The sequence below is a fragment of the Eurosta solidaginis genome, chromosome 3 (genome assembly GCF_040869045.1).
Source record: "Eurosta solidaginis isolate ZX-2024a chromosome 3, ASM4086904v1, whole genome shotgun sequence".
NCBI classification, from domain to species: Eukaryota; Metazoa; Arthropoda; class Insecta; order Diptera; family Tephritidae; genus Eurosta; species Eurosta solidaginis.
In genome coordinates this window covers 40,496,290-40,518,656 of record NC_090321.1, presented here as the reverse complement: position 1 = coordinate 40,518,656, position 22,367 = coordinate 40,496,290, and the positions used below count along the sequence as shown (strand labels likewise).

Here is a 22,367-nt window from a genome sequence, read left to right as displayed (position 1 = left end):
CAATCAGATGTCTGTTGGGATGCCCAGGTTTCTGGGTATTCAACAGAAACTGTTTGGTCAGCATCTCATTTCTCTCCCTGATGGGGAGTATTCTCGCCTCATTATGCAGATGGTGTTCTGGGGACATAAGAAGACAGCCTGTGGCGATTCTGAGAGCAGTATTTTGGCAGGCCTGTAGTTTCTTCCAGTGGGTGGTTTTTAGGCTTGGCGACCATATGGGTGACGCGTAGCACGTAATCGGCTGGCTAATTGCTTTGTATGTGGTCAAGAGCGTTTCTTTATCTTTTCCCCAGGTACTGCCAGCAAGGGATTTGAGGATTTTATTACGGCTCTGAATTCTTGGAACAATTGCGGTTGCGTGCGCACCAAAATGTAGATCCTGATCAAACGTCACACCCAAGATTTTGGGGTGTAGGACAGTCGGTAGCGTAGTGCCATCGGCGTGGATGTTCAATATGGTCGACATTTGGGGCGTCCATGTTGTAAATAAGGTCGCGGAAGATTGAGTCGGTGACAATGCCAGGTTTCGCGAGGCGAAAAAACTGGAGAGATCAGGGAGATAGCCGTTTATTTTATTGCATAGCTCATCGATCTTTGGGCCTGGGCCTGTGGCCATTATTGTGCAGTCATCGGCGTAGAAAACGATTGTGACTCCTTCCGGTGGTGAAGGTAGCTTAGATATGTAGAAATTAAACAAAAGCGGGTATAGGACACCACCCTGTGGCACCCCTTGTTTAATTCTCCTTTGTTTTGATGTTTCGTTTCTGAATTGCACCGATGCCTGCCGACCACCCAGACAATTTGCGGTCCACCTTTTAAGACATGGGGGAAGGGTGGACCCTTCCAGATCTTGCAGTAACGAGCCATGGTTGACCGTATCAAACGCTTTTGATAGGTCTAACGCTACGAGTACTGTTCTATGGTGGGGATATTGATTCAAACCGCAATTTATCTGGGTGCTAATGACATTTAGCGCGGAGGTAGTGCTATGGAGTTTTCTGAAGCCATGCTGATGAGGGGCTAGCTGCAAATGTGCTTGGAAATAAGGGAGCAAAATGGCTTCAAACGTCTTTGCCACTGGCGATAGGAGAGATATCGGACGATATGACTCACCTACGTTAGCTGGTTTCCCAGGCTTTAGTAGCGGGACCACCTTGGCCATTTTCCATTTCTCGGGTATGACAAAGGTGGAAAGAGACAGGTTGAAGACATGCGCTAAATATTTGAAACCCTCTTTCCCTAGGTTTTTAAGCATCGGCATAGCTATGCCGTCTGGGCCCACTGCTTTGGATGGTTTAGCGCGAGCAATGGCGTCCTCAACCTCTCTAGCGGTGATGGTAATTGGTGACGCGCTGAGTTTGTGTTTATGTGCATGTCTATTGGCTCTCCGTCTATCTTTGTCGACCGTAGGATGCATTATATATTGTCGGCAGAAAGCGCTCGCGCATTTTTTCGCATCCGACAGCACCTTATCGCCAAAGGCGATGGAAACTTTGTCTTTGTGCTTAGTCGGATTCGATAGGGACTTTACAGTGGACCAAAGTTTACCCACACCGGTAGAGAGGTTACAACCTCTTAGGTGCTCTTCCCATTTCGCCCGCTTGTGTTCGTCCACAAGCAATCTGATGCGTTGGTTTATATCCCTTATTTGGGGGTCGCCTGGATCAAGCTGTCTTATAAGGTCGCGTTCCCTCGCTAAGATCGCGGCCTCCGCCGGGAAGTGGGGTCGGATTTCGGGAATTCACCCGGCGGGAATGAAATGTGCCGAGGCGGATTCAATGACCTTACGGAAGGCACGCTCCCCTTGGCGGACATCAGTCGGGATAGGGAGGGCAGCAAAGCTGCTGTATGTTGCAGATTTATATTCTTCCCACTTTCCTTTTTTGAAGTTTATGAAAGTGCGTTTTTCGGTGACGATGAAGTCGGCGGTACGCTCGAACGAAATAAGTATGGGCAGGTGGTCGGATGCCAATGTTACCATCGGCTGCCAGTTGACGCAGTTTACGAGTTCTGCGCTCACGATTGAGATATCTGGCGAGCTATGACAGCTTCCTACCATACGTGCGGGGGCGTCTCCGTTTATTGTGCAGAACGTCGTTTCGTCTATTTGATCCGCCAACATCTCACCCCTACTGTCCGCCCGCAAGTTTGAATGCCATAGGTCGTGATGGGCATTGAAATCGCCTAAGCTAATGCGATTGTTGCCAGTGAGTAAGGCCTCGATATTAGGGCGGTATCCACTGGGGCAACAGGTGACAGGAGGGATGTAGATGTTGATGATTTCTAGATTTGCATCGCCTGACCGGACAGATAGGCCTTGACGTTCTAAGACATTGTCACTGCGGTCGATGCCAGGATCAAATATATGATATTGCACAGAGTGGTGTATAATAAACGCGAGGCCGCCTCCATTTCCGCTCTCGCGGTCTTTCCTGTGGACATTATAACCAGAGCAGGTCTGCAATGCAGATCTTGCTGTGAGTTTAGTCTCTTGAATCGCAGCAATGCGGATGTTGTGCCGCTTCATGAAATCGACTATCTCCGTAATCTTCCCAGTTAGTCCATTACAGTTGAACTGCAGAATTCTGAAGTGCATGAGGGGTGACGCCGCCACTCTAGGGGTAAGTGAAGGGTGACTACGCCTAGTGTGACCCCTTTACCCTGGTCATTCAATACAGTGTCGTGTGAACTGCTTTGTTTCCCAGTTACTTATGGTTTCCCTATTGTGATCCTTTGTGAGTTCACAGAAGGGCACTGAAACATAGAATGCTGCTAAAACACCCTGCTTGGCTAGATAGTCTGCCTGTTCATACTCTTAATGCCCCTGATGACCAGGCACACAGCCTAACAAAGCCTTATTTTAGGCACCCAGATCTTTAAGGACTGTAATGCATGCATAAACTAGTTAAAAAGTATATGTTTAAGACTGCAAGGCACGTAAGGTCTGGCTGCCTGACATAATGAGGATACTCGTAGAGGATAAGCCTCTTCGTAGACACTATCTACAGCAAACATCAATTGTATGGCTCTCTGTCTGAAAAATAGTGGGGTAGCATTCCGTTGTTATCGATTTCTTGAAGTTCGACCCATAGAAGCCTGCGAGCATTTGTCCGTTCCATCAAATTTTGAACAAGATCTCTGAGTCAGTGTCAGTATATGGATTCCCTACTCCCCGAAGATTTCTGTGCATGGGATTCTGGGCGAAGGGGCCATTGCACCACCTACATAGTTCACATCCCTAGTTTGGGAAAATCCTATAAATATAAATGAATGTGTGTGTGTGTCCTATGGGCGTACAAAGCACTCCACCAATCTTGAAAAAAAATTCAGTAGGCTTACTTGATCACCCAGTATGTCTATAAAGAATTTTGGAAAAGTTGGAAAGTGCCACGCCCCCTACTGGCATAGATTTAAGTTCAATGTATCTTCTTATCTATTTGAAGCAAGAATCCAATATTTGGTATAGTCATTCCATGGAATTGGAATGCTTCCAGACTGCAATATCGATTGAAATATTTTCTTTGCCAGAGCGTGGCCGTTCATTCGCATAACTTAACCTACATAGCCAGCGAAGCCATTGCACTTTTAATTGCTCCACTATCTTCGTACCTGAGTAAAGCTCTTGCAGCTCATCATTGTACATCCTTCGATATTCGCTGTCGCTCCGATCACGGAGAGGACCATATTTCTCCAGACACCGTACATTATTCCGAGCCATACATAAGGACAAGTATTAAGAGCGTAATTTCCGTTCGTTGAGAAAGGACTTTACTTTGCAACTCCTACTCAGTTCAAAGCCAAGCCTCGTGTGAGAACTATTTTTCTGAAAACGACCACGGCGAACGTTCAAGGGACAAACAGTTCATCACTAAATCTTCTTCGTACACCAATATTTAGTGTTGATGGGTATTTTAAAGAACTTTTCGTTCAGCCCACAGTTGCGTTTGTTGGCATAAGTATTTCTTTGTTGGTTATCGGTCTTATTAAAGTGGAAGAAAATTGTTGTCGTACATCTAACGATTAAAAATTACTTCATTATCTATGCTGAAATTTTTCTTTCCGTATACTAGCTTTTTAACCCAACGCGCCTTATAAGCATACTTTGCCAAGTATCTGTTAAAATATGTTTGACAAACAACCACATTTTACTAAAACTATCCAACTACCCCAATTAATTCCTTTGCACGAAAAGCCATCCAATTTACCTTCAGCACAGTACATAAATGTCCTTAGTGCTTGTTTAAACATCTCTGCAATTAAATCTGCCTTATCAGTGTTTAGTTGAGAAACATAACCTTACACCCACACACAAACGACAATGAAATGTGAAAATTATTGATTAGGCTTACGTAAGCCTTGCCATACCAGCATGATGGTATAATATAGAGAATATATTTATGTACATACATACACATCTAAATACATATGTATGTATGTCTATTAACCATCTTTGACATTTATTCATTTGCTCTATGCATTTTTATGTTTTGTTAAATCTGGAACAAAAGCACATCACTACAACCCGCTTATGTCAATGTAGACCGAAAAGCTAAAGAAAAAAATGTGGCAACACTGGCGCCGCCATCATCACTTTATGTGCAAGTGAATCATCAGCTACAGATTTAATAGTGAAAAATGAAGGTTGTGCATAAAAGTTGAAAGTATGGTAGGTATGGTGACCCAGTTTGGAAAGTAGCGACAAAAGCGATTAGATTTTATTTTTGTTGGTCTCTTTACAGTGTATATTGTAGTCGGTAATCGACTGTCGACAATCGTCAAGGCCAAGTTTACAAGGATATGTGTGAGTAGGCGTCATTTGTAACTGTATTCATATTACTTAAACCAACTAGGACTACGCTCTTGATGACCAAGTAAGAAAACTCCTTACGGTCGAATGGCTCATTTTGAATCAAATTAAAATTCTTATCGGCAACATAAAACTACGTAGACACTTCTACTGATGAAGAGTGTAAATTTATGTAACAAAAAAAGTGTTACAAAGAAAATATAAAAAAGCAACAAGTTGGTATGACGTAGAAAGACTGTTTGCAAAGCAGTTTGTGCTGATAATGTAAAACAATTCATCATCGTATAGAAAATAGTTAGAACGGAAACGAGGAGAGTTGGTTAGGTCATCTAATACAATTGAATGGACACGCTGCTTCAGAATGAGTTTCGATTTATTATTACGAGCCTTACCCGTGCGCATCTTGCACAACCAATATAAAAGTATCTTATCAATTATCAACAGAAATCAGCTGTTCTATCAACTTATAACATCTAGCATGCAATATAGATTGTGCTGCCATCTAGCGTACAATAGCAGCTGTCGGTAATGCAGTGCAATATTCACAATAGTGCCATAGCACAAATGGATTTCTTTGTGTGCTCACAATCGTTTATCTTTAACAAATTATTTTAATAAAATATAGCTAAACAAAAGCACTACGACCAAAATTGCCCAAAGCTCGCTAATAGCCCGAATCTCCATCTTTACAACCAAAACTTTATTTATAGTTTTTGGATTCCAAATAAGAGCGAAAAAGGGACCCGTACATAAAAACAACAATTAGAAATAATATATATGATGATCATCATCATTACTGTCATTTATTATTAGCGCTTAACCGACAAGGCGATTTCGGCCACTGTGTAACATATCACGCCAGTTATTCCTGTGACGCGATAACTCTAGCCAATAGGATGCACCAAGGGAGATCGATTCGTTCTCCACTTGCCTCTATCAACTACTCGGAGATCTTCACCGTCATTAGCTTCCAAATACCCGAACCAATAGGAACGGGAGGATCTACATCTATTCGCATAGCATGACCTAGCCAAAACAGATTAGGTCACGAATTACGATACAATACTTTAAGCTGGAGACATTGGTGCTTTATCGGTAACCGTATCGGTAACCTTTTAACAGCTGATTCGACCAACCCTATGAGAATCAATGCAATCGATTATTGGTGCCGCTAAGGTCGTAACCGTATCGTAGCCAACCAATTGGGTTTTGGTTTACCGTCGTAACGATAAACAGCTGATTACGTTAGGGATACGGATACAGCGATACTACATACGGCACCAATGACTCCGGCTTTACTTACAATGCTCGATACTTTTGACATTCGATACCGATTCTTTATACTCGATACTTTTATAGCGATACTTTTTGGCATCGGGTATTTCGACAATAGCCTTGTATCGAACTTTCGGTAAAAAATGGCAACATACATGCAAGGAAAGAGCTAATCGACAAATGGGCTGCTCTTTATGTTTGCCCCGTCTAACTTATTTCGCGAATCGAAAGAACGCGCAGTTCGCTTTGAGAGATGAGTTGAATGTGTGGTTTATGTGCGGTCTTGCTACATAAAGTTTGTAGAACGAAAAACGAAGCGAAAATAAGAGCCCTTATGCAACATATATTTTGAACATCCAAAGATATATTGAGATCTCATATAAATATTTTGAGTATCGACTATTTTCAATACGATACTATGGGGTACCCGATACTTGTAGAGCAGTATGTACTTAAAATTTCGCTGTCAAGAAGCAAATGCGCATATTCGTTCTTTAATGACAGCAACTGATTTCCTCATTCCTTGCGAGATACACTTTCAGCTCTTTTTTTGTGAGTTTTGTGGAAGGAAGATATGCTTTATGCAACGATTGGGATATTTGAGCCACGAAGGATTTCGCCCGTCCTTTAAAGGGCTTCTCTTGAATTCATTTCTTGCCCCGAACCTATTGAACGTTAGCTCCGATGATTAGTTCAATCTTGAAATGCCACACGATTCACTTTTAGTCGGATACGTGTACAAAATTGCTGCAGTTAGTACAGCCGGAAACACGTAAGAAGCACACAGAAAGTTCAATCAGGTCATGGCATATGTGGTCTCAAGCTGGCAGCTGAAAAATCAGAGTCGATACTCCTAACAAAAACCCCATGCTGATAAACGCTTGTTTTGAAACTTTATCATAGAAGGTGGTAATCTAGTTACTCGTAAGGCAGACTCCCGACCATGTTCTCCGTACATAAATACTTCGAAAAATACCTGTGAGGAAAAAAATGTCAAAGTGCGTTTACGTCGATGCAGACAAGGACGATGCTGCTGAACACAACTTCTTCAAATGCTCATGATTTGACCTGAACCGATAAAAATTGGAGCAAGCCGAAGAGGCAATAAATCAGCAATTCATAGAAATCATACGTGCAAAAAAGCGTGTCCTGGACGCAGGAGCATCAAAAAAGGAGAATGCAACGGCACGCTGAAGGAATGGTAAAGCGATCCCGGAGTGAGCGCCGGCTTTCACGTCGCTCCCAGGTTTCTTTCTTCTAAGTAGATGCTCCAATATGCCCCATTGTTGCGTCCGCGGGGACCGTGCACCTGCAGACACCGCCCTTTTCTTCGGAGACAGCGCGACAGTCCTTACTGTAGCAGTTGTTTTCCAGAAAACCTATAGTTTCACAACATGTGAATATTTTGCTGCCACGTTCATCCGGTCGAAGATTGCTTTTGCATCAGCTGTCTCGTGAGCTGTTCTCGATGGAATCTAGATAGACTATCGTTTAATCTAGATAAAACTTTCCTATTATACACCTTCTATTATTGCCTGTCTTGGCTTATCGTTCCATTTCCATTCAATTCTAGGAATTATTCCTTGAAAAAAAAAAAACAAATATAGTTCAACGAATCACGCTATCCTTAGACAAGCTATACTACAACAACAACAGCAATAGCCCTTTGCCAAATATATAACGAGAAGCGGTGACTACTAACCAACAAAAAACTATCACTTGTGAACTAAGCAAGAAGAAAGTGTAGGCGTATTTAATTTGTTGCTTAGCTGTAATTGAGGAGAACTTTTTTCCACATAAAAATATTCCCCAACTGCATTTTATAATTTAAATATTTGCATGTCAGCAACAAATAACTAACTAGTAATAAACAAAAGTTATGAATGGGAGAGGCCTTGTATGCCCTTGTGCGAGCGAATGAACGAAGAAGCATTGTAAACTGCTCAGCTGTGCAGTTGAAGGGCAAACAGATGACGATTAGATGTGCGTAGTTTTGAGAGATACATTTCCATATACATTCATGAATACATATATATTTACGAAACAAATGAAGCATAAAATACAGTGAAGTGCATTATTGTGCACCCGGCAGTTTAGTTGGTGGTCACCTGATAGACTCGTGCATGATGCAGGGCCCTTCAACACCTAAAAAGATCTTCTTTACCGCGGGCATTCAGCACATCTGAGTTCTTAATGTTACCACAATTACTTACTTAATTGGCGCTTAACCGTCTAAACGGTTATGGCCATCCAGCAAAGCGCGCCAGTCGCTTCTTTTATCTGCCAACTGGCGCCAATTGGTCACACCAAGGGTTTTTAAATCGTTTTCCACCTGGTCCTTACAGCGAATTGGGGCCGCCCTCTTCCTTTGCTTCCATAGGCGGGTTCCGATAGAAACACTTTCTCAGCCGGAGCGTCATCTTTCATTCGCATAACACCACATACCACAATTACGAGTATATTGTAACGAATATAGTGAAATTCCGCTTTTTCCAAACCTCCTGCTAATGTTCGAATCGCTAAACTGTTGAATAAACAACTCCAATATTCAATAATACAAAATGGTCTTTATTAGACTACTTTGAGAGTACTTCATAATAACTCTTACTTCACAACTAATTGCGTGTTTAAATCAAACTGATTAGTCATGCCTCAGCTTGCGCTGCTTTTATACCCTCGGTTTCCTCGTTCATCCATTTCTCCTAAGGTCTAGTAATTTCGTGAACTTCATGCTTGGTTACCACATATATATATGTATATTTGTAGTTTGTAACCATATGCGTGTGTACATGTGAGTACTCCTTCGGCTGGTGATTACATGTGTTTGTGCGTATCTCTCCGTTGTCTTGTATGTATGTGAGTAAATGATGATTGATTTGATGTACACAAGAATGGCAGCTTACTTTATTGCTGTTGGGCCTTTATTTACTTAGTATCAGCTTAGTGATGTGAGCATCACTTAGTGATGCTAATATTCGTCACAATATATACGGAAAAGCCACAATTTTGGTTGTAAGGAGATGTAATTTTTTACTAAATTCCAAAATTTTCGTCACCTAATCTTTTCATTGTTGCACTTTAGCACCAAAGTTTTAACGGTACGTGTTTTTTATCGCATTATCCAAAGACCTCCGTTCTTGGGAGGCGTGGCGCCTTCAATCAGATGTCTGTTGGAATGAAAATGTTAATGGGTATTAAACAGAAACTATTTATTCAGCATTTCATTTCACTCATTTATGGGGAGGATTTTCGCCTCACAGGAGACATAAGAAGACATTCCGTGGCAGTTGTGATCACGGTGTTTTGACAGGCCTGCAGTTGACTCCAGTGCGATTCTTTTGGGCTTTATAAATGTCTATGAGCGTTTCTTTGTCTTTACGCCGAGTAATGTCAGCAAGAGACTAGGGAATTTTGTTACATATCTGCACTTCAGGTACAATTGCAGCTGCATGCTCGCCAATATGTAGGTCCTGATCGAATATATTATTTTTAGGTGTACGACAGTCGGTAGCGTAATATTATCGACGTAGATGTCCAATATTGCTGACATTTTCCACGTCCGAGTTGTAAATAAGAACGCCGAGGAAACTGAAAAACTGGAAAGCTAATAGCGAAGGTTTTTAATCGACGGTACGGCAATCCCGCCCGGGCCTACTGCTTTATATGGTTTAGCAAGTTTGATGACTTCTCTGTGGAGGTGATCGTAATGGGAGACGCGTTGTATTTGTGCTTACGTGCGCGTCTGTTGGTCTGCCATCTGGATTTATCGGCCGAGAAGTCAGGACTGATTAGGGAGAGTGCTTGGTGATAATTTCGAAAGTATTGCGCTACCGCTACTGGATTGTGCTCATGATCATTTCGGATCGACTTTTAAATCGATGTCTGGATAATTTTGGAGCTATTTCACATTAGCCGTATTGGGATCTATTTTGTGATTATTTAAGGATTATTTCGGTATCAGTGTATAATCATTTGGAGTCCTATTTTTGAAAAACTTCAGGATATTTCTCGGGTTATTTCGGAACTTTCTCAAAATCGTTTAGATTTTAAAGTTTCAACATTATTTGCAGGGTCATGTTAGGACAGATTCGTGATAATTTCAGCATTCATTTCAAGAACATTTCGGTAATCATTTTTTCCGAGATCACTTTTTTTTCTCTGACACGCAAAGTCTAACCAGTGTAATTTTCCCGTCACGTCAACCTGGGACCTCTATATTATTGTCTATACTATTATTAGCGTCACTATGATGTTAGTAAATAACCACAACAACAAAAAAAGCAAGCAGCTACACTTATGTGCATGTACACAATGAAGCAAACAGCCACACTTATGTAAAAGACAACAAAGAATATTCCACACACATAACCAGCAGCTCGAAGCGAAGCCATTATTTCACATACACATATGTACACATAAGAGCAGAAGCTGTTACTCACGCATACCTACGCATATATGTAGCTAGAAGAAAAATATAAACTACAGATACACATGAATATAGCTAAATAACCAAGCATGAGCAACAACTGTTCTCGTAGGCATGTTCGTGAGACGTCTAGACCTTAGAAGAAATGGGCGAATGAGGTAACCGAGAGTATAAAAACAGCGCAAGCTGGGGAATCAGTAATCAGTATGAATGAAACACGCTATTATTGGAGTACTACTCCCAAAGTAGTCTAAATAATGAGCATTTTTCAATACAGAATGTTAAAGTTTTTTATTCGACAGTTCAGCGATTCGAACGTTAGCAGGAGGTGCAAAGTAATCGGAATCCCCAAAAATTCCATATAATATAATTATATTTTGTTAGAGTACGAATTATGATATACTTTGTAACAAACACTTTGCTATATATTATCAGTATTACATTGTATTTTGCGTATGTTTCTCAATTATAAATTGAACATATTTTATTCATTACTCATTAAACTATACTTTCTAACAGGTTATGGGCCTGCTGAATTGAGTTTTTCTGAAATTTTTTTTTTTCCTTTTTGATTCTTTAAAATGGCGAGCTCCGGCAATTGGCCTAAGATTGAAAAACTGAGGAGACGCGATAATTATGTGCAATGGGCGTTTGCAATGCGCACCCTTTTAGAGATGGACGAGCTTTGGGAAATCGTTGGAGTCAGTAAGAATTTTGAGGAACTCTCCGAAACTGAATGCAAGGCGAGCGTGCGAGCTCGAGGGAAAATTGTCCTGGCTCTTGGTGGAGACAATTTTGTGCATATTGAGAATACGAAAACGGCGAATGAAACTTGGTGCAAGCTACAATCAATATTTGAAGACAACGGTCTTTCAAGGAGATGCAGTTTACTAGCGCAGCTTACAAGTTTTAAATTAGTGGACTGCAGCAATGTTGCTGAATATGTGAATGGCATTGTTTTAACGGCGAATAAGCTGAACGCTATCAATTTCAAAGTTTCTGAAGAATGGGTGGGCTCATTGCTTCTTGCTGGACTACCTGACGAATATAGACCTATGATTTTGGGTTTGCAAAGCTGTGGAATAGCGATAACCGGAGACTTTGTAAAGACGAAGCTTCTGCAAGATGTTCGTGCAACGGCATTTTTCACCAAAAATCAAAAATCTAAGAAGGTAAGATGCTACAACTGCAATGGAATTGGACATATTGCAAAGAATTGCCGCAAAGAAAAATCAAAAAATATCGGTGAGGAAAAGAAAAATATGAATGACCATTCCGCTTTTGTCTCTGGTTTTGTTGAGGAGAATAGCTGGTACATTGATAGTGGTGCTTCTGCTCATATCACTAGGCGATTTGATTGGTTAAATAATTATACAACCGATATTTTTAAAGAGGAAATAAAGATGACAAATAGCAAAACGACTAAAGCTACTGGCCAAGGAAGTATGCGGCTTAACACGTCAAGCAAGGGTTTCGAAGCGTTTGTTGATATCGGAAAAGTTCTACATGTTCCAGAACTTGCAACTAATCTACTCTCAGTCAGCGAGATGGTTTTTAAGGGAAACAAACTGGTTTTTGATGACAATGGCTGAACAATTTTAAATAAAAAAGGGATATTTGTAGGCGTAGCTGAAAAGGTAAATGGTATGTATAAGCTTCAATGTACAACATGGCGCATGAATAACGCAATGACAGCAAAAGCTACGGCCTCGTACGAATTATGGCACAATCGCCTTGGACATCTAAATTCGACCGCAATCGGTTTATTAAGAAACGGCATGGTGCATCGCGTTGATTTCACATCAGAAAAAATTCCTGGTGTGTGTATTCCGTGTGCGAAGGCGAAGCAGCGAAGAAGTGTTTTTCCGAAAGAAGGTCATCGGACAAACGAAAAGTTAGCATTGGTACATAGCGATTTATGTGGTCCAATGGAAATAGCATCATTCAGTGGGAGCAAATATTTTATGACGCTTGTTGATGATTTTTCGAGGAAGGTTTTCGTTAGGTTCATCAAATCCAAATCAGATGTGACACAAGTTTTCAAGAAGTTCAAGATGTTAACTGAAAACCAAACAGGGTACAGAATTAAAATTCTCAGAACTGATAATTGTAAGAAGTATTTGAACAACGAACTGAGCGCAGAATTAAAGAGAGCTGGTATTCAACATCAAACTACCGTTGCATACAACCCTGAGCAAAATGGGGTTGCAGAGCGCATGAATCGGACGCTGGTGGAGAAGGCTAAATCTACGTTGGCACAAGGAAATTTACCGAAGCAATTTTGGGCTGAGGCTGTCAATACTGCGGCGTATTTGGTTAACAGATCTCCACATTCTATTCTGGCGTGTACCCCGGAAGAACTATGGCAAGGTAAGAAACCTGACTTATCAAATTTGAAAGTTTTTGGCTGTCTTGCTCTTGTTCATATTCCTAAACAGAAACGCCAGAAGTGGGACTATAAGTCAGAAGAGCAAATTTTTATTGGCTATGCAGAAGACTCTAAAGGATATAGAATTATGAATCCAATTACAAAGAAAGTTGATGTCAGCCGAGATGTAATTTTTGATGAAGAAACTTTTCATCACTGTTAAGGGAGTCGAACTCAAGATTGGATTCGAATTCCTATGGAAAATACTGTCGTCGATAAAAAATCAAATCAAGAGGAGTTTTATGAAGGAACAGTTGAAACCGAAATGAATTGTGAACAACCTTTTGTTGAAGAATCTTTTTCATCTGCCTTCGGTGATGATAATGAAGTGGGGGATGAGCAGGTGAGCATCAACGTGGAGTAGAACGATAGTGAAGTGGTGGATGATCAGCTAAGAAATCAGACAGAAATTTTTAGTCCAAATAAGCAAGTTCAACTTCGCCGTTCAGACAGATTGAGACAAAAGCAGAACTCTGTCTGTTTAGTTGGTACTAATGGTGGGGATGATGATCCATTGACAACTGAAGAAACTTTAACATGTCCTGAGAAAGAGTTTTGGCTGGAAGCAATGCAGATATTCTGACAAAAGCTCTATTCAAAGAAAAACATATTTATCATTGCAAAAACATGGATTTAGAAATATTATAATTCGAGTGGTGATATACTTTGTAACAGACACTTTGTTATATATTATCAGTATTACATTGTATTTTGCGTATGTTTCTCAATTATAAATTGAACATATTTTATTCATTACTCAATAAACTATACTTTCTAACATATTTAATAATACATTGAGGCTTAAAATGTCGCTTTTCACTTATTTTTAATAAGCCCATCCTATGTATATGGATGTATGTAAGTAAATATCATTTTTGAAAATTTGTGTTGACTTAAGAATATAAATAACATACACTCATGAAAGTTCTCAGCAACGTCAACTTACCCAACACAGCGCACGTATCACTACTTGAGGTTTCATGGCGAACGTGAGTGGATCAAAGGCGCCACCAGCTTTACCACCGCCATACGCGCCACCAGCATTCATATTTAGAATTTGATTTAAAATATCCATTTTGTTTGTGTTTATATGGATATGTTTGTTGGTGTCTTTGTACAGTTGACGTTAATTAAAAACTTTTGCACGACTTTATGATATTTAACTGTTAAATTTTTTTTTTCAACAAGCTGAAAAAAAAAAATTTCCTAACTTTATTGATTTTGGTTTATTTGCAAGTCGTTGGTTTTTATACAAATTAAGAAAAAAAAATTTTTATTGCAATTTTTGCTTTTTTAATTTCGTTTTTAATATCTTTAGGGTTTTTTATAATACTTTTATTGTAGATTTTGGTTATTTTTTTTTTTTCTTTTTAATTGTTTTTTGTTAAAATTTTCTGTAAGAAATTTTGGAGCTCTTTTTTCGCAGCTTTTGATTACAAAATCAAAGTCTTACACACACACACCCTTGCATGCGTTCTGCGAACAAGTTTAGAGGACGAACGCACACATCTACATGCACGTGATAACAGTGAAAAAGTTTTGAAGAAGCACAACAGAAATCAGAAATTCCAGTACGCATACAAACATATATGTATATACATATGTATGTGTATATGCACATTAACCTGGGTCGATTTGTATGGACGAAAGTTAACCTACATATATCGCACCATCGATTTTCGATAGCATTTGGGTTCAGGAAAAAAAGTTCAACTACGCATACCCAAAAAAAAAATTTTTGAGCCTGCAAAAAAAAATCGATTTTTCGACCAAAAATCTTCTAAATCTCCATAAAAGAAAAATTTTTTTTTTCAAAAAACTGCATTTGCCAATTGACACGAAAAAAATACATAAAAAATGATTTGGAGCCTTGAAAATGAAAAAAAGCATAAAAAATCGAAAAAATCGTTGAAATTTTGCAGGCTCAAAAATTATTTTTTTGGGTATGCGTAGTGGAACTTTTTTTCCTGAGCCCAAATCCTATCGAAAAATCGATGGCGCGATATAGGTTAATAAATCGACCCAGTCTAATGCACATAAATGTGTGCTCACTTGTACAGTGTTGTGCAAAATAAAAGCAACATCAAAAGTAGTGAAAGAAACTCCAATAGGGCAGACAAAAAACTGTTTTCGAAGAAATTTCCTTTAAATTGAGCAAAATGAGCACAAACTGCGCGAAAGAAAAATGGTATCGCATAGGGCACATCGGCAATGGAGTTTCAATCTAATTTTCTAACGATAATACTTAAATATAAATGTGCTACCACCATTGTAAGGCTGACGACATAGTAGAAAGGGGAAGCGTTACTATGATACAAAGATAGAAAGATCTGCAAATTACTTCTTAAGGAAAATTCTAAAAGTTGTCATGGTGCCAGAATCGTGTCAAGCTTGTAAAATATATGAAAATAAATCGCTTCTCACCTAGCATAGCTGATAGCGCTCACGCTGCCATCAGCCTAAATGTATATACATAAGTTATGTATGCTTGTTTCCTTCTCCTAATAAGACATAGACGTGTGCCAGTGAGCAAAGTGTTAACACTGCCAAGGTTGCTGCATTGGGATTTCATTTGCAAGAACTACGCATAAAAGGAGAAAAATTCCAGATATGGGCTGTTGTGATAGTTAATTTCTTTTCTAGTTTAGTATGAAACTGAAATTGAGATGTGTATCGGAATTACTGAAAATTGTACTAAAGTGGTTAAATTAGGTTAGTAAATAAGCAAAGTTATATCAAAAGTGAACTTTGTACGATCATGGTCGACTGGTCTATCTGAATTGTCGGGAGATATATCAAAATACGTAGTTTTATATTTCTCCCATAGAATTTTCAGTGATGTTTTAGCAGTCGGACACGGTCCTTATTAATTACTACCAACTATGAAACAAAGTGTCGAAAAATATAATTATTTTACAGAGATATGCAATTAAGTGTTGCTTTGAATATCAATAAAGCTATTTTTTGCAAGTATACAATACAATTTTATCATCCACATCTGAAGAAAAGTCCATTTATAGAACATTCAAGAAAAAAATCGTTTGTCAAGTAGTATCCACCTCTCAAGGAAACTTATACGCTTTCTAGTACTTCTTTCTTCAGATTTTTTCAGAAAAAGTGCATAGCGGAGGCCTCAACAACAACCGTGTAAGAACACAGTGGATTAAATACCAGGAATAACAGCGACGGTATTTATAAATGGCATTTGCAATTCCATCTGAGCATAAGTCTTCTTTTTCTCCTGGATTAAGACATTGAGAGATTTCGTTGTTCTTAATTAATTTTTGGTACTATTTTGGTACTTTTTTACTACCTTAGTAATATAATGTGCTGTAAAGGGCCAAACTCGATACATATCCACATTGGAAACAGTCACATGAACGAATAGAGGAAATTAGATGGGAAAAAGAAGTAGAAGGGAAATCGGAAAAGTAAAGACAGTAAGAGGAATATGGAGAGTGAGAGTAAAAGTAAGAATAAGGGTAATGGTTTGAGACAAAGTAGTAAAAAGAGGTTAACAGGAAGATTAAGAATAAGGATAAGATTAAGAGTAATACTGAGATTTAAACTTGGATAAGATCAAGAGCGGGAAGAGTAAGAGAAAAGGCGGTAAGATTTACGGAAGGATGAAAGGGACAGTGAAATTGAATTATTCGATCAAGAATAACTAGACAATGCAGAGATATAAGAGAGAAACAGGGACAAATAGAGGAGAGGCAGGTGGATAGATAGGGAAAAGCAATACCATGTCTGTCAGGTTCGATCATACAGCTGGGAGTATTTCATGTTTGTCTAAACGTTTCCAGAGGTTGGCCAGAGCTGTTTAAAATAAAGTTCTGATAAGCTATGTTATTTTTTTTTTATCATCAGGTAAATATATAAGCTCTAATTTGTTGAAGCAACGCCGTAAAATCTCTGCTGCTATATATTTTTACATTAGCCACATCTTTCTGCTGAATGAGCCTACGTGTACCATCAATCCCGAGCTTTAGTATTACAAGCCTCCTAGATACTCATCCGAAGCTTCATGATATTGTTACAGATCGTCAATCATATCAATCATACTTAGTTGTGGACAATGTGATACTCTGAAGATCCAGCCATTCATTCTCACGAAAAGGAAATAAACCCTCCCTCAAAAGAAAATACAGACCGCAGACGTTATTTTTCTGCATGTTACTTCATATTTTATGTAGTATATTTTTATTATACTGAAAAAATTAATGCTGTAGATAAGTGAAGAAGCATCACTTAAATGTATGAGGGTGATTATTGTCAAATGCGACTACATTTTGTAATATTAACTTCACCTGTCTGGTTTTATTGCGTCATGGGGTTCCGCTAAACTGTTTGCTGCGCATACTTGGACGTTCCCAGTTAAAGAAAGTAAATATTGTTACGAATATTAGCAAAACTAAGGGGTGCTGCTATGTCTAAGCCGATGCTAAACAGTGATATCATGCACATCCATAGATCAATCATTATGTATCTACATAAACGAAACAATAATTGCGTCTACACATATGTACCATGTACGTATACGAGCAGCGGAGAATCAATGCACAAACACATGCATATATCTTATCTGAATTGCTCACAAGAGAGGGCAATAATTTGTGCAATGGGCGGCCACCGTGGTGTGATGGTAGCGTGCTCTGCCTATCACACCGTATGCCCTGGGTTCAACTCCCGGGCAAAGCAACATCAAAATTTTAGAAATAAGGTTTTTCAATTAGAAGAAAATTTTTCTAAGCGGGGTCGCCCCTCGGCAGTGTTTGGCAAGCGCTCCGGGTGTATTTCTGCCATGAAAAGCTTTAGTGAAAACTCATCTGCCTTGCGGATGCCGTTCGGAGTCGGCATAAAACGTCTAGGTCCCGTCCGGCCAATTTGTAGGGAAAATCAAGAGGAGCACGACGCAAATTGGAAGATAAGCTCGGCCTTAGATCTCTTCGGAGGTTATCGCGCCTTACATTTATTTTATTTTTTATTACTCAAATGAGAAGTTATAAACGTAATTGTGGCTGGCGATTTTGTAGCTGAAACTAACTAGTAAGTTCTGGAATGGAAAAGCCTGGAAGAGTGGTTGTTAAGCAAGCTAGTTGCAAAGTATAAGTGTTATTGTGAAGTACTTTAATAAAGGCCATTTTTCCATTATTCAATATTGGAGTTATTTATTCAACAGTTTAGTGATTCGAACTTAGCAGAAGGGCAAATAAGAGGATTTGCAAGTAAAATCGTTACAATATTTTAAAATGTACTAGAAGAGTGTCCTCGCACTACACGCTTACTCTTTGCCTCCTCTAGATCATATTCTATACATTTTTATCTATCTTATCTTTTCATTGTCTTCCGTTCTCTAATGCCATGCTGTCTTTTTTTCCTTTGTCTCTTTGTCTGTCACACTGTCTCTCCCCCTGTATCCATCGCTATGGACGCTTTTCTCTCACTTTACCTTTCTAATACACGTTATTTTGAGTATTTAATTCCGTCTCTTTTTCTCTTCTCCTCGAAGGTTTCCTCAAAATTTCGAATGATTCAATGACTAAAACTAAGGGCAAAGAGGATAGATATAATAAGAGCTGTCACTCATTATTTTTTAGGCAGTTACTCGATGTAAAATGTGTGGTAGTCGATACTTTTTTATGAGGTTCATTTTTGAATTCCCTCCCATTTATCCATGCAGTGTTGACACTTTATGCAAACGTGATTTTTGTAAAGAGAATTAAATAATTAATTAAATACAGTCGGAAAAATAAACACAAATACCCCATGAAAATGTATAGAAGCCATTTATAAACATTTCGCCCAAAAAAAAAAGTAGCGACTACCTCACAGTTTACATCGAGTAAATGCTTAAAAAATAACGAGTGGCGGCTCTTATTATAACTATCCTCTTTGCTAAGGGCTTCATTCTGTATTGCGAACGATAGCTCAGACGAACGATTCGCCTCCAAACGCCTTCGTTTAGTAATGGTATTCTCTATCATTTTCGTTCAGCCTTTGCGTTTCTTACTTTATGTCAAAGAGGAAGGCGAAAGCAATTTTCAAATGATATGTTGCCATCGTTTAAGATAGTGCAAATACACTACGATACGTCTCTGAGGCGAAACGAAAGTTCGTTTCGTAATAGAGAATGAGGCCCTAAAATATATGGCCATATATTTGTAAAATAATTACTTATATCGGCCTAGCAGTTCTTCTGGGAATTAACGCAATTTTTATCATATATATGTTTGGCCATTAAATTATTGCTTTTGTTTTGCGCAACACTGTAATATCATGTATATTTGCGCATAACCGTTAACGCGAACTTACGCTTTCACATGGCAATGTTAATGAAATTAACATTTTTGCTCAACATTTGTATATTCAATCGCTCATTCACTCAAAATAGTTTAGGTACTCTGTATGAAAATAAAAAAAAATTATTACAAATTCCAACAAAAAAGCAAAATAGAAATTGCGCTTGAATTTTTTCGGATTTGTTTTGGGGGTGTGGGTGTATGTGTGGATTCACATTTTCAATTATGTCTGTATTGAGCATTTTTGTGTTTTTTTTTTGCTAGTAATTTTCTTTACTTATCATTTATCAGCATAACACCATACAATTTTTTTACTTTCTATTATTTATTGAAATATTCGTGTTTTTTTCACTTTCTGCTCATATTACTTAAGCAAGCGTGTATGTAGTTGTGTGCGATATGTTTTATTGGCTCGAACAACTCCTTACTATGTGTGTGTATACTTAATATTTCACTTTTGCTTGTGGTTACCCGTTAGCTACTCAGTACTAACAGTACACTCAATTTACCGTAATTTACCGAAAGTAGTGAAATCGTTGCGTGAGCTTTTCCAACTGTTTTCTTCGGTCTTTGGTTTTCGCGTATAAGTCATAGAAAACAGTTATCATGTTACTGTAAGGAAGTACATACATATATGTGTAAGTGTGTAAGTGTCAAACTGCAATTTACGCTTGACATTTTCTCGTCGTGGTTGGCATTACTGAGTATGTGTTAAAGCTTTTTGAAAGCTCTTTGGCATAATATTAAGTGCTAAAAAGTTGTTGTGAAGTAAACAGTAAAATTAGGTTAGATTGGACTGGCGGGCTCAAAAGGACCTTTTAAAGCAAGCGTTCGACACATACGGTGAAAATGTGATCAAACTCTGCCCTCTTGGCAAATACTAAAAGCCTTTTAGAACCCTACTTGCTGCTCGTTATTTCTGTCGCTCCTACTAACTTTAACTTTAATGTGGAGAGTGCAGGGGCCCTATTCAGTAACTGTGAGTTTTAATATGTACCTACAGTTTTTCTTCATATAATTTGTATGCAAGAAAAATCTACATTTCACAACTCATAGTTACCGAAGAGGGCCCCAAGGGGTCAATTCCCTAACTGTGTCATTGAAAACTCATTTGCACACACAATTTACACTTTAAATTTTCATGCGATTCTGTAAATCATTGTGCACATTGTTTTGCTGAATGATCGCTTAATGTAAAAGTCTTATGTCAGTGAGAAAATATTCATCAAACGCAATGAAAACAAAAAAGTCATTCTGCAACAGTGCGTATGAGTTTTGAATGTCAAAATAGTGTACACTTGCTGTCAAGAAAACTCACGAAGTTTTTATCAGTGAGTTTTTTGTTCACAGTTTTGCTTTACAGAATCAGAATTTCAAGGTTTTCACAATTTCTTGTGTACACTTTAAAACTCACAGTTAGCGAATAGGGCCCCAGGACACCAAAGCGTAACAGAAAATCATTGTGGATAAAACAAGTGTGATATCTTATCCATCAAATGCCTGACAGGATGTTCAATATGGCGCATAGGTCCGGGTGATAGAAAGAGATACAGAATGAGACAGCGATAGTCAATAAAAAATCAGGTGATCCATTCTATTTGTAATTTTGACGTTTATGCAGAAGTTATCACACTTGTCTTATCCACAATGCAGAAAATGAGCTCAACCGTTACCTGCAACACGCATTTCCCACCACTGCTGTAACTGGCCAAGCATGCTATACCGAAAGACCGTGACTTTTATACAGCACCCATGATCCCATTGCCTACTATTTTTAGTGATAGAATAGCTTTCTAAGTCCTATTATTTGATCATGTGTAAAACTCTTACCTACTTTTTATCTCCTGATCGGAATGCGACGTCGACTGCCTCTGCTTTCAGGCTAGCGAACTTGTTTGTCAGCTCGTCTGCCCTTTTATTACCATATGGCAGGTAAAGGGCTAATTAAACTTCCTTAACCCTAACGCCATAGTCGTTACCATAGCCATATCAATAACCATCTCCAATGTGGTCGATTAATGGGGCCTTAGCCTAAAAATCGTGAAAATTTCATAAAAATGAAGAAAACGCAAAAAATTACAAACATATTCCACGAAAAATAAGTCTCTTAGGCCCGGTTTTTCAGTACAAGTACAACTCAGTTTGTCAGTTAAACTACGCTTAAACTTATTCTGCAGTTTTTCGGTCTACTTTAACTGAAGTTTAAGCTGAGCTTAAGAGGCCGACCTGGCCTCTAGTTAATCTATCAGTTATTGGCGTTCGTTCGAAATGGCGTCGAATATATCCAACAAGCATTTCGGCTTGAGTACCATTAGAGCTCATGTTGATAACTAGGCATACTTCTAAAATCTCAAGAGTTGTTTCGAAACAGTGGCTCAACTGGAGAATCATGGCGTACTCAGCAAAAGAGGGAATTTTTTATTGAGCAAAAAATGCTATTACTGAATTTGAAAAAATTTTATTAACAACTTGTGTTTCACTAACTGAACTCAAATGTAAGATTCCATACTACAGAATTTACACGAAAATAAAATGCAATATATATAATTTAAAAAACAAATAAATGTGAGGCGCGATAACCTCCGAATTTAATTTAATTTTTCCTACAAATTGGCGGGACGGAACTTACTTGTTTTATTCCGACTCCGAACGGCATCTGCAAGGCAGATGAGTTTTCACTGAGAGCATTTCATGGCAGAAATACACTCGGAATGCTTGCCGAACACTGCCGAGGGCGACCCCGCTTAGAAAAATTTTCTTCTAATTGAATAACTTTGTTTCTAAAATTTTGAAGTTGCTTTGCCCGGGGCGTGAAACCATGATCTTCGGTGTGGTAGGCGGAGCAAGCTGCCATCACACCACGACGGCCGCCTATATAATTTATTTTTGATTAATTACGCTTCATGACTGCTATCAACTAGGTGTAAACAGCTGTTTGTTTTGGTGCTACCATCTTGGAGATTTTTTTCAACTCCACCTCAACTCGATATCTAGTGTACGATATCAACTGGAGACATGTGTTGAATATTCATTTGAGAATTGTACATTTCTGAAAACTTCTTGATATTAGGATAATAATTGGAAAATATATTTGACGTTGAAGATCAACTCGAAAACTTCTAATTTTAC

The 22,367-nt window shown here is 38.7% G+C and overlaps 1 protein-coding gene across 8 annotated transcripts in view; it reads right to left on the bottom strand.

The window, feature by feature from the left end:
• The window catches only part of Syngr (synaptogyrin), a 49,863-nt gene extending 30,078 nt beyond the window's left edge, over window positions 1-19,785 (bottom strand). Inside the window, exons 1-2 of one of the 8 annotated variants that reach the window (XM_067771467.1) lie at window positions 19,710-19,785; window positions 13,883-14,124 (exon numbers count right to left, since the gene is read on the bottom strand). In XM_067771467.1, the coding sequence (XP_067627568.1) occupies window positions 13,883-14,011 (129 nt within the window). In that variant the 5' untranslated portion in view covers window positions 14,012-14,124; window positions 19,710-19,785. Of the gene's footprint in view, window positions 1-13,882; window positions 14,446-19,251; window positions 19,307-19,515 lie in introns of those variants that run through there. The other 7 variants (XM_067771461.1, XM_067771459.1, XM_067771460.1 and 4 more) reach the window with 7 other exon arrangements.
• Between the last annotated feature and the right edge of the window lie 2,582 nt (window positions 19,786-22,367).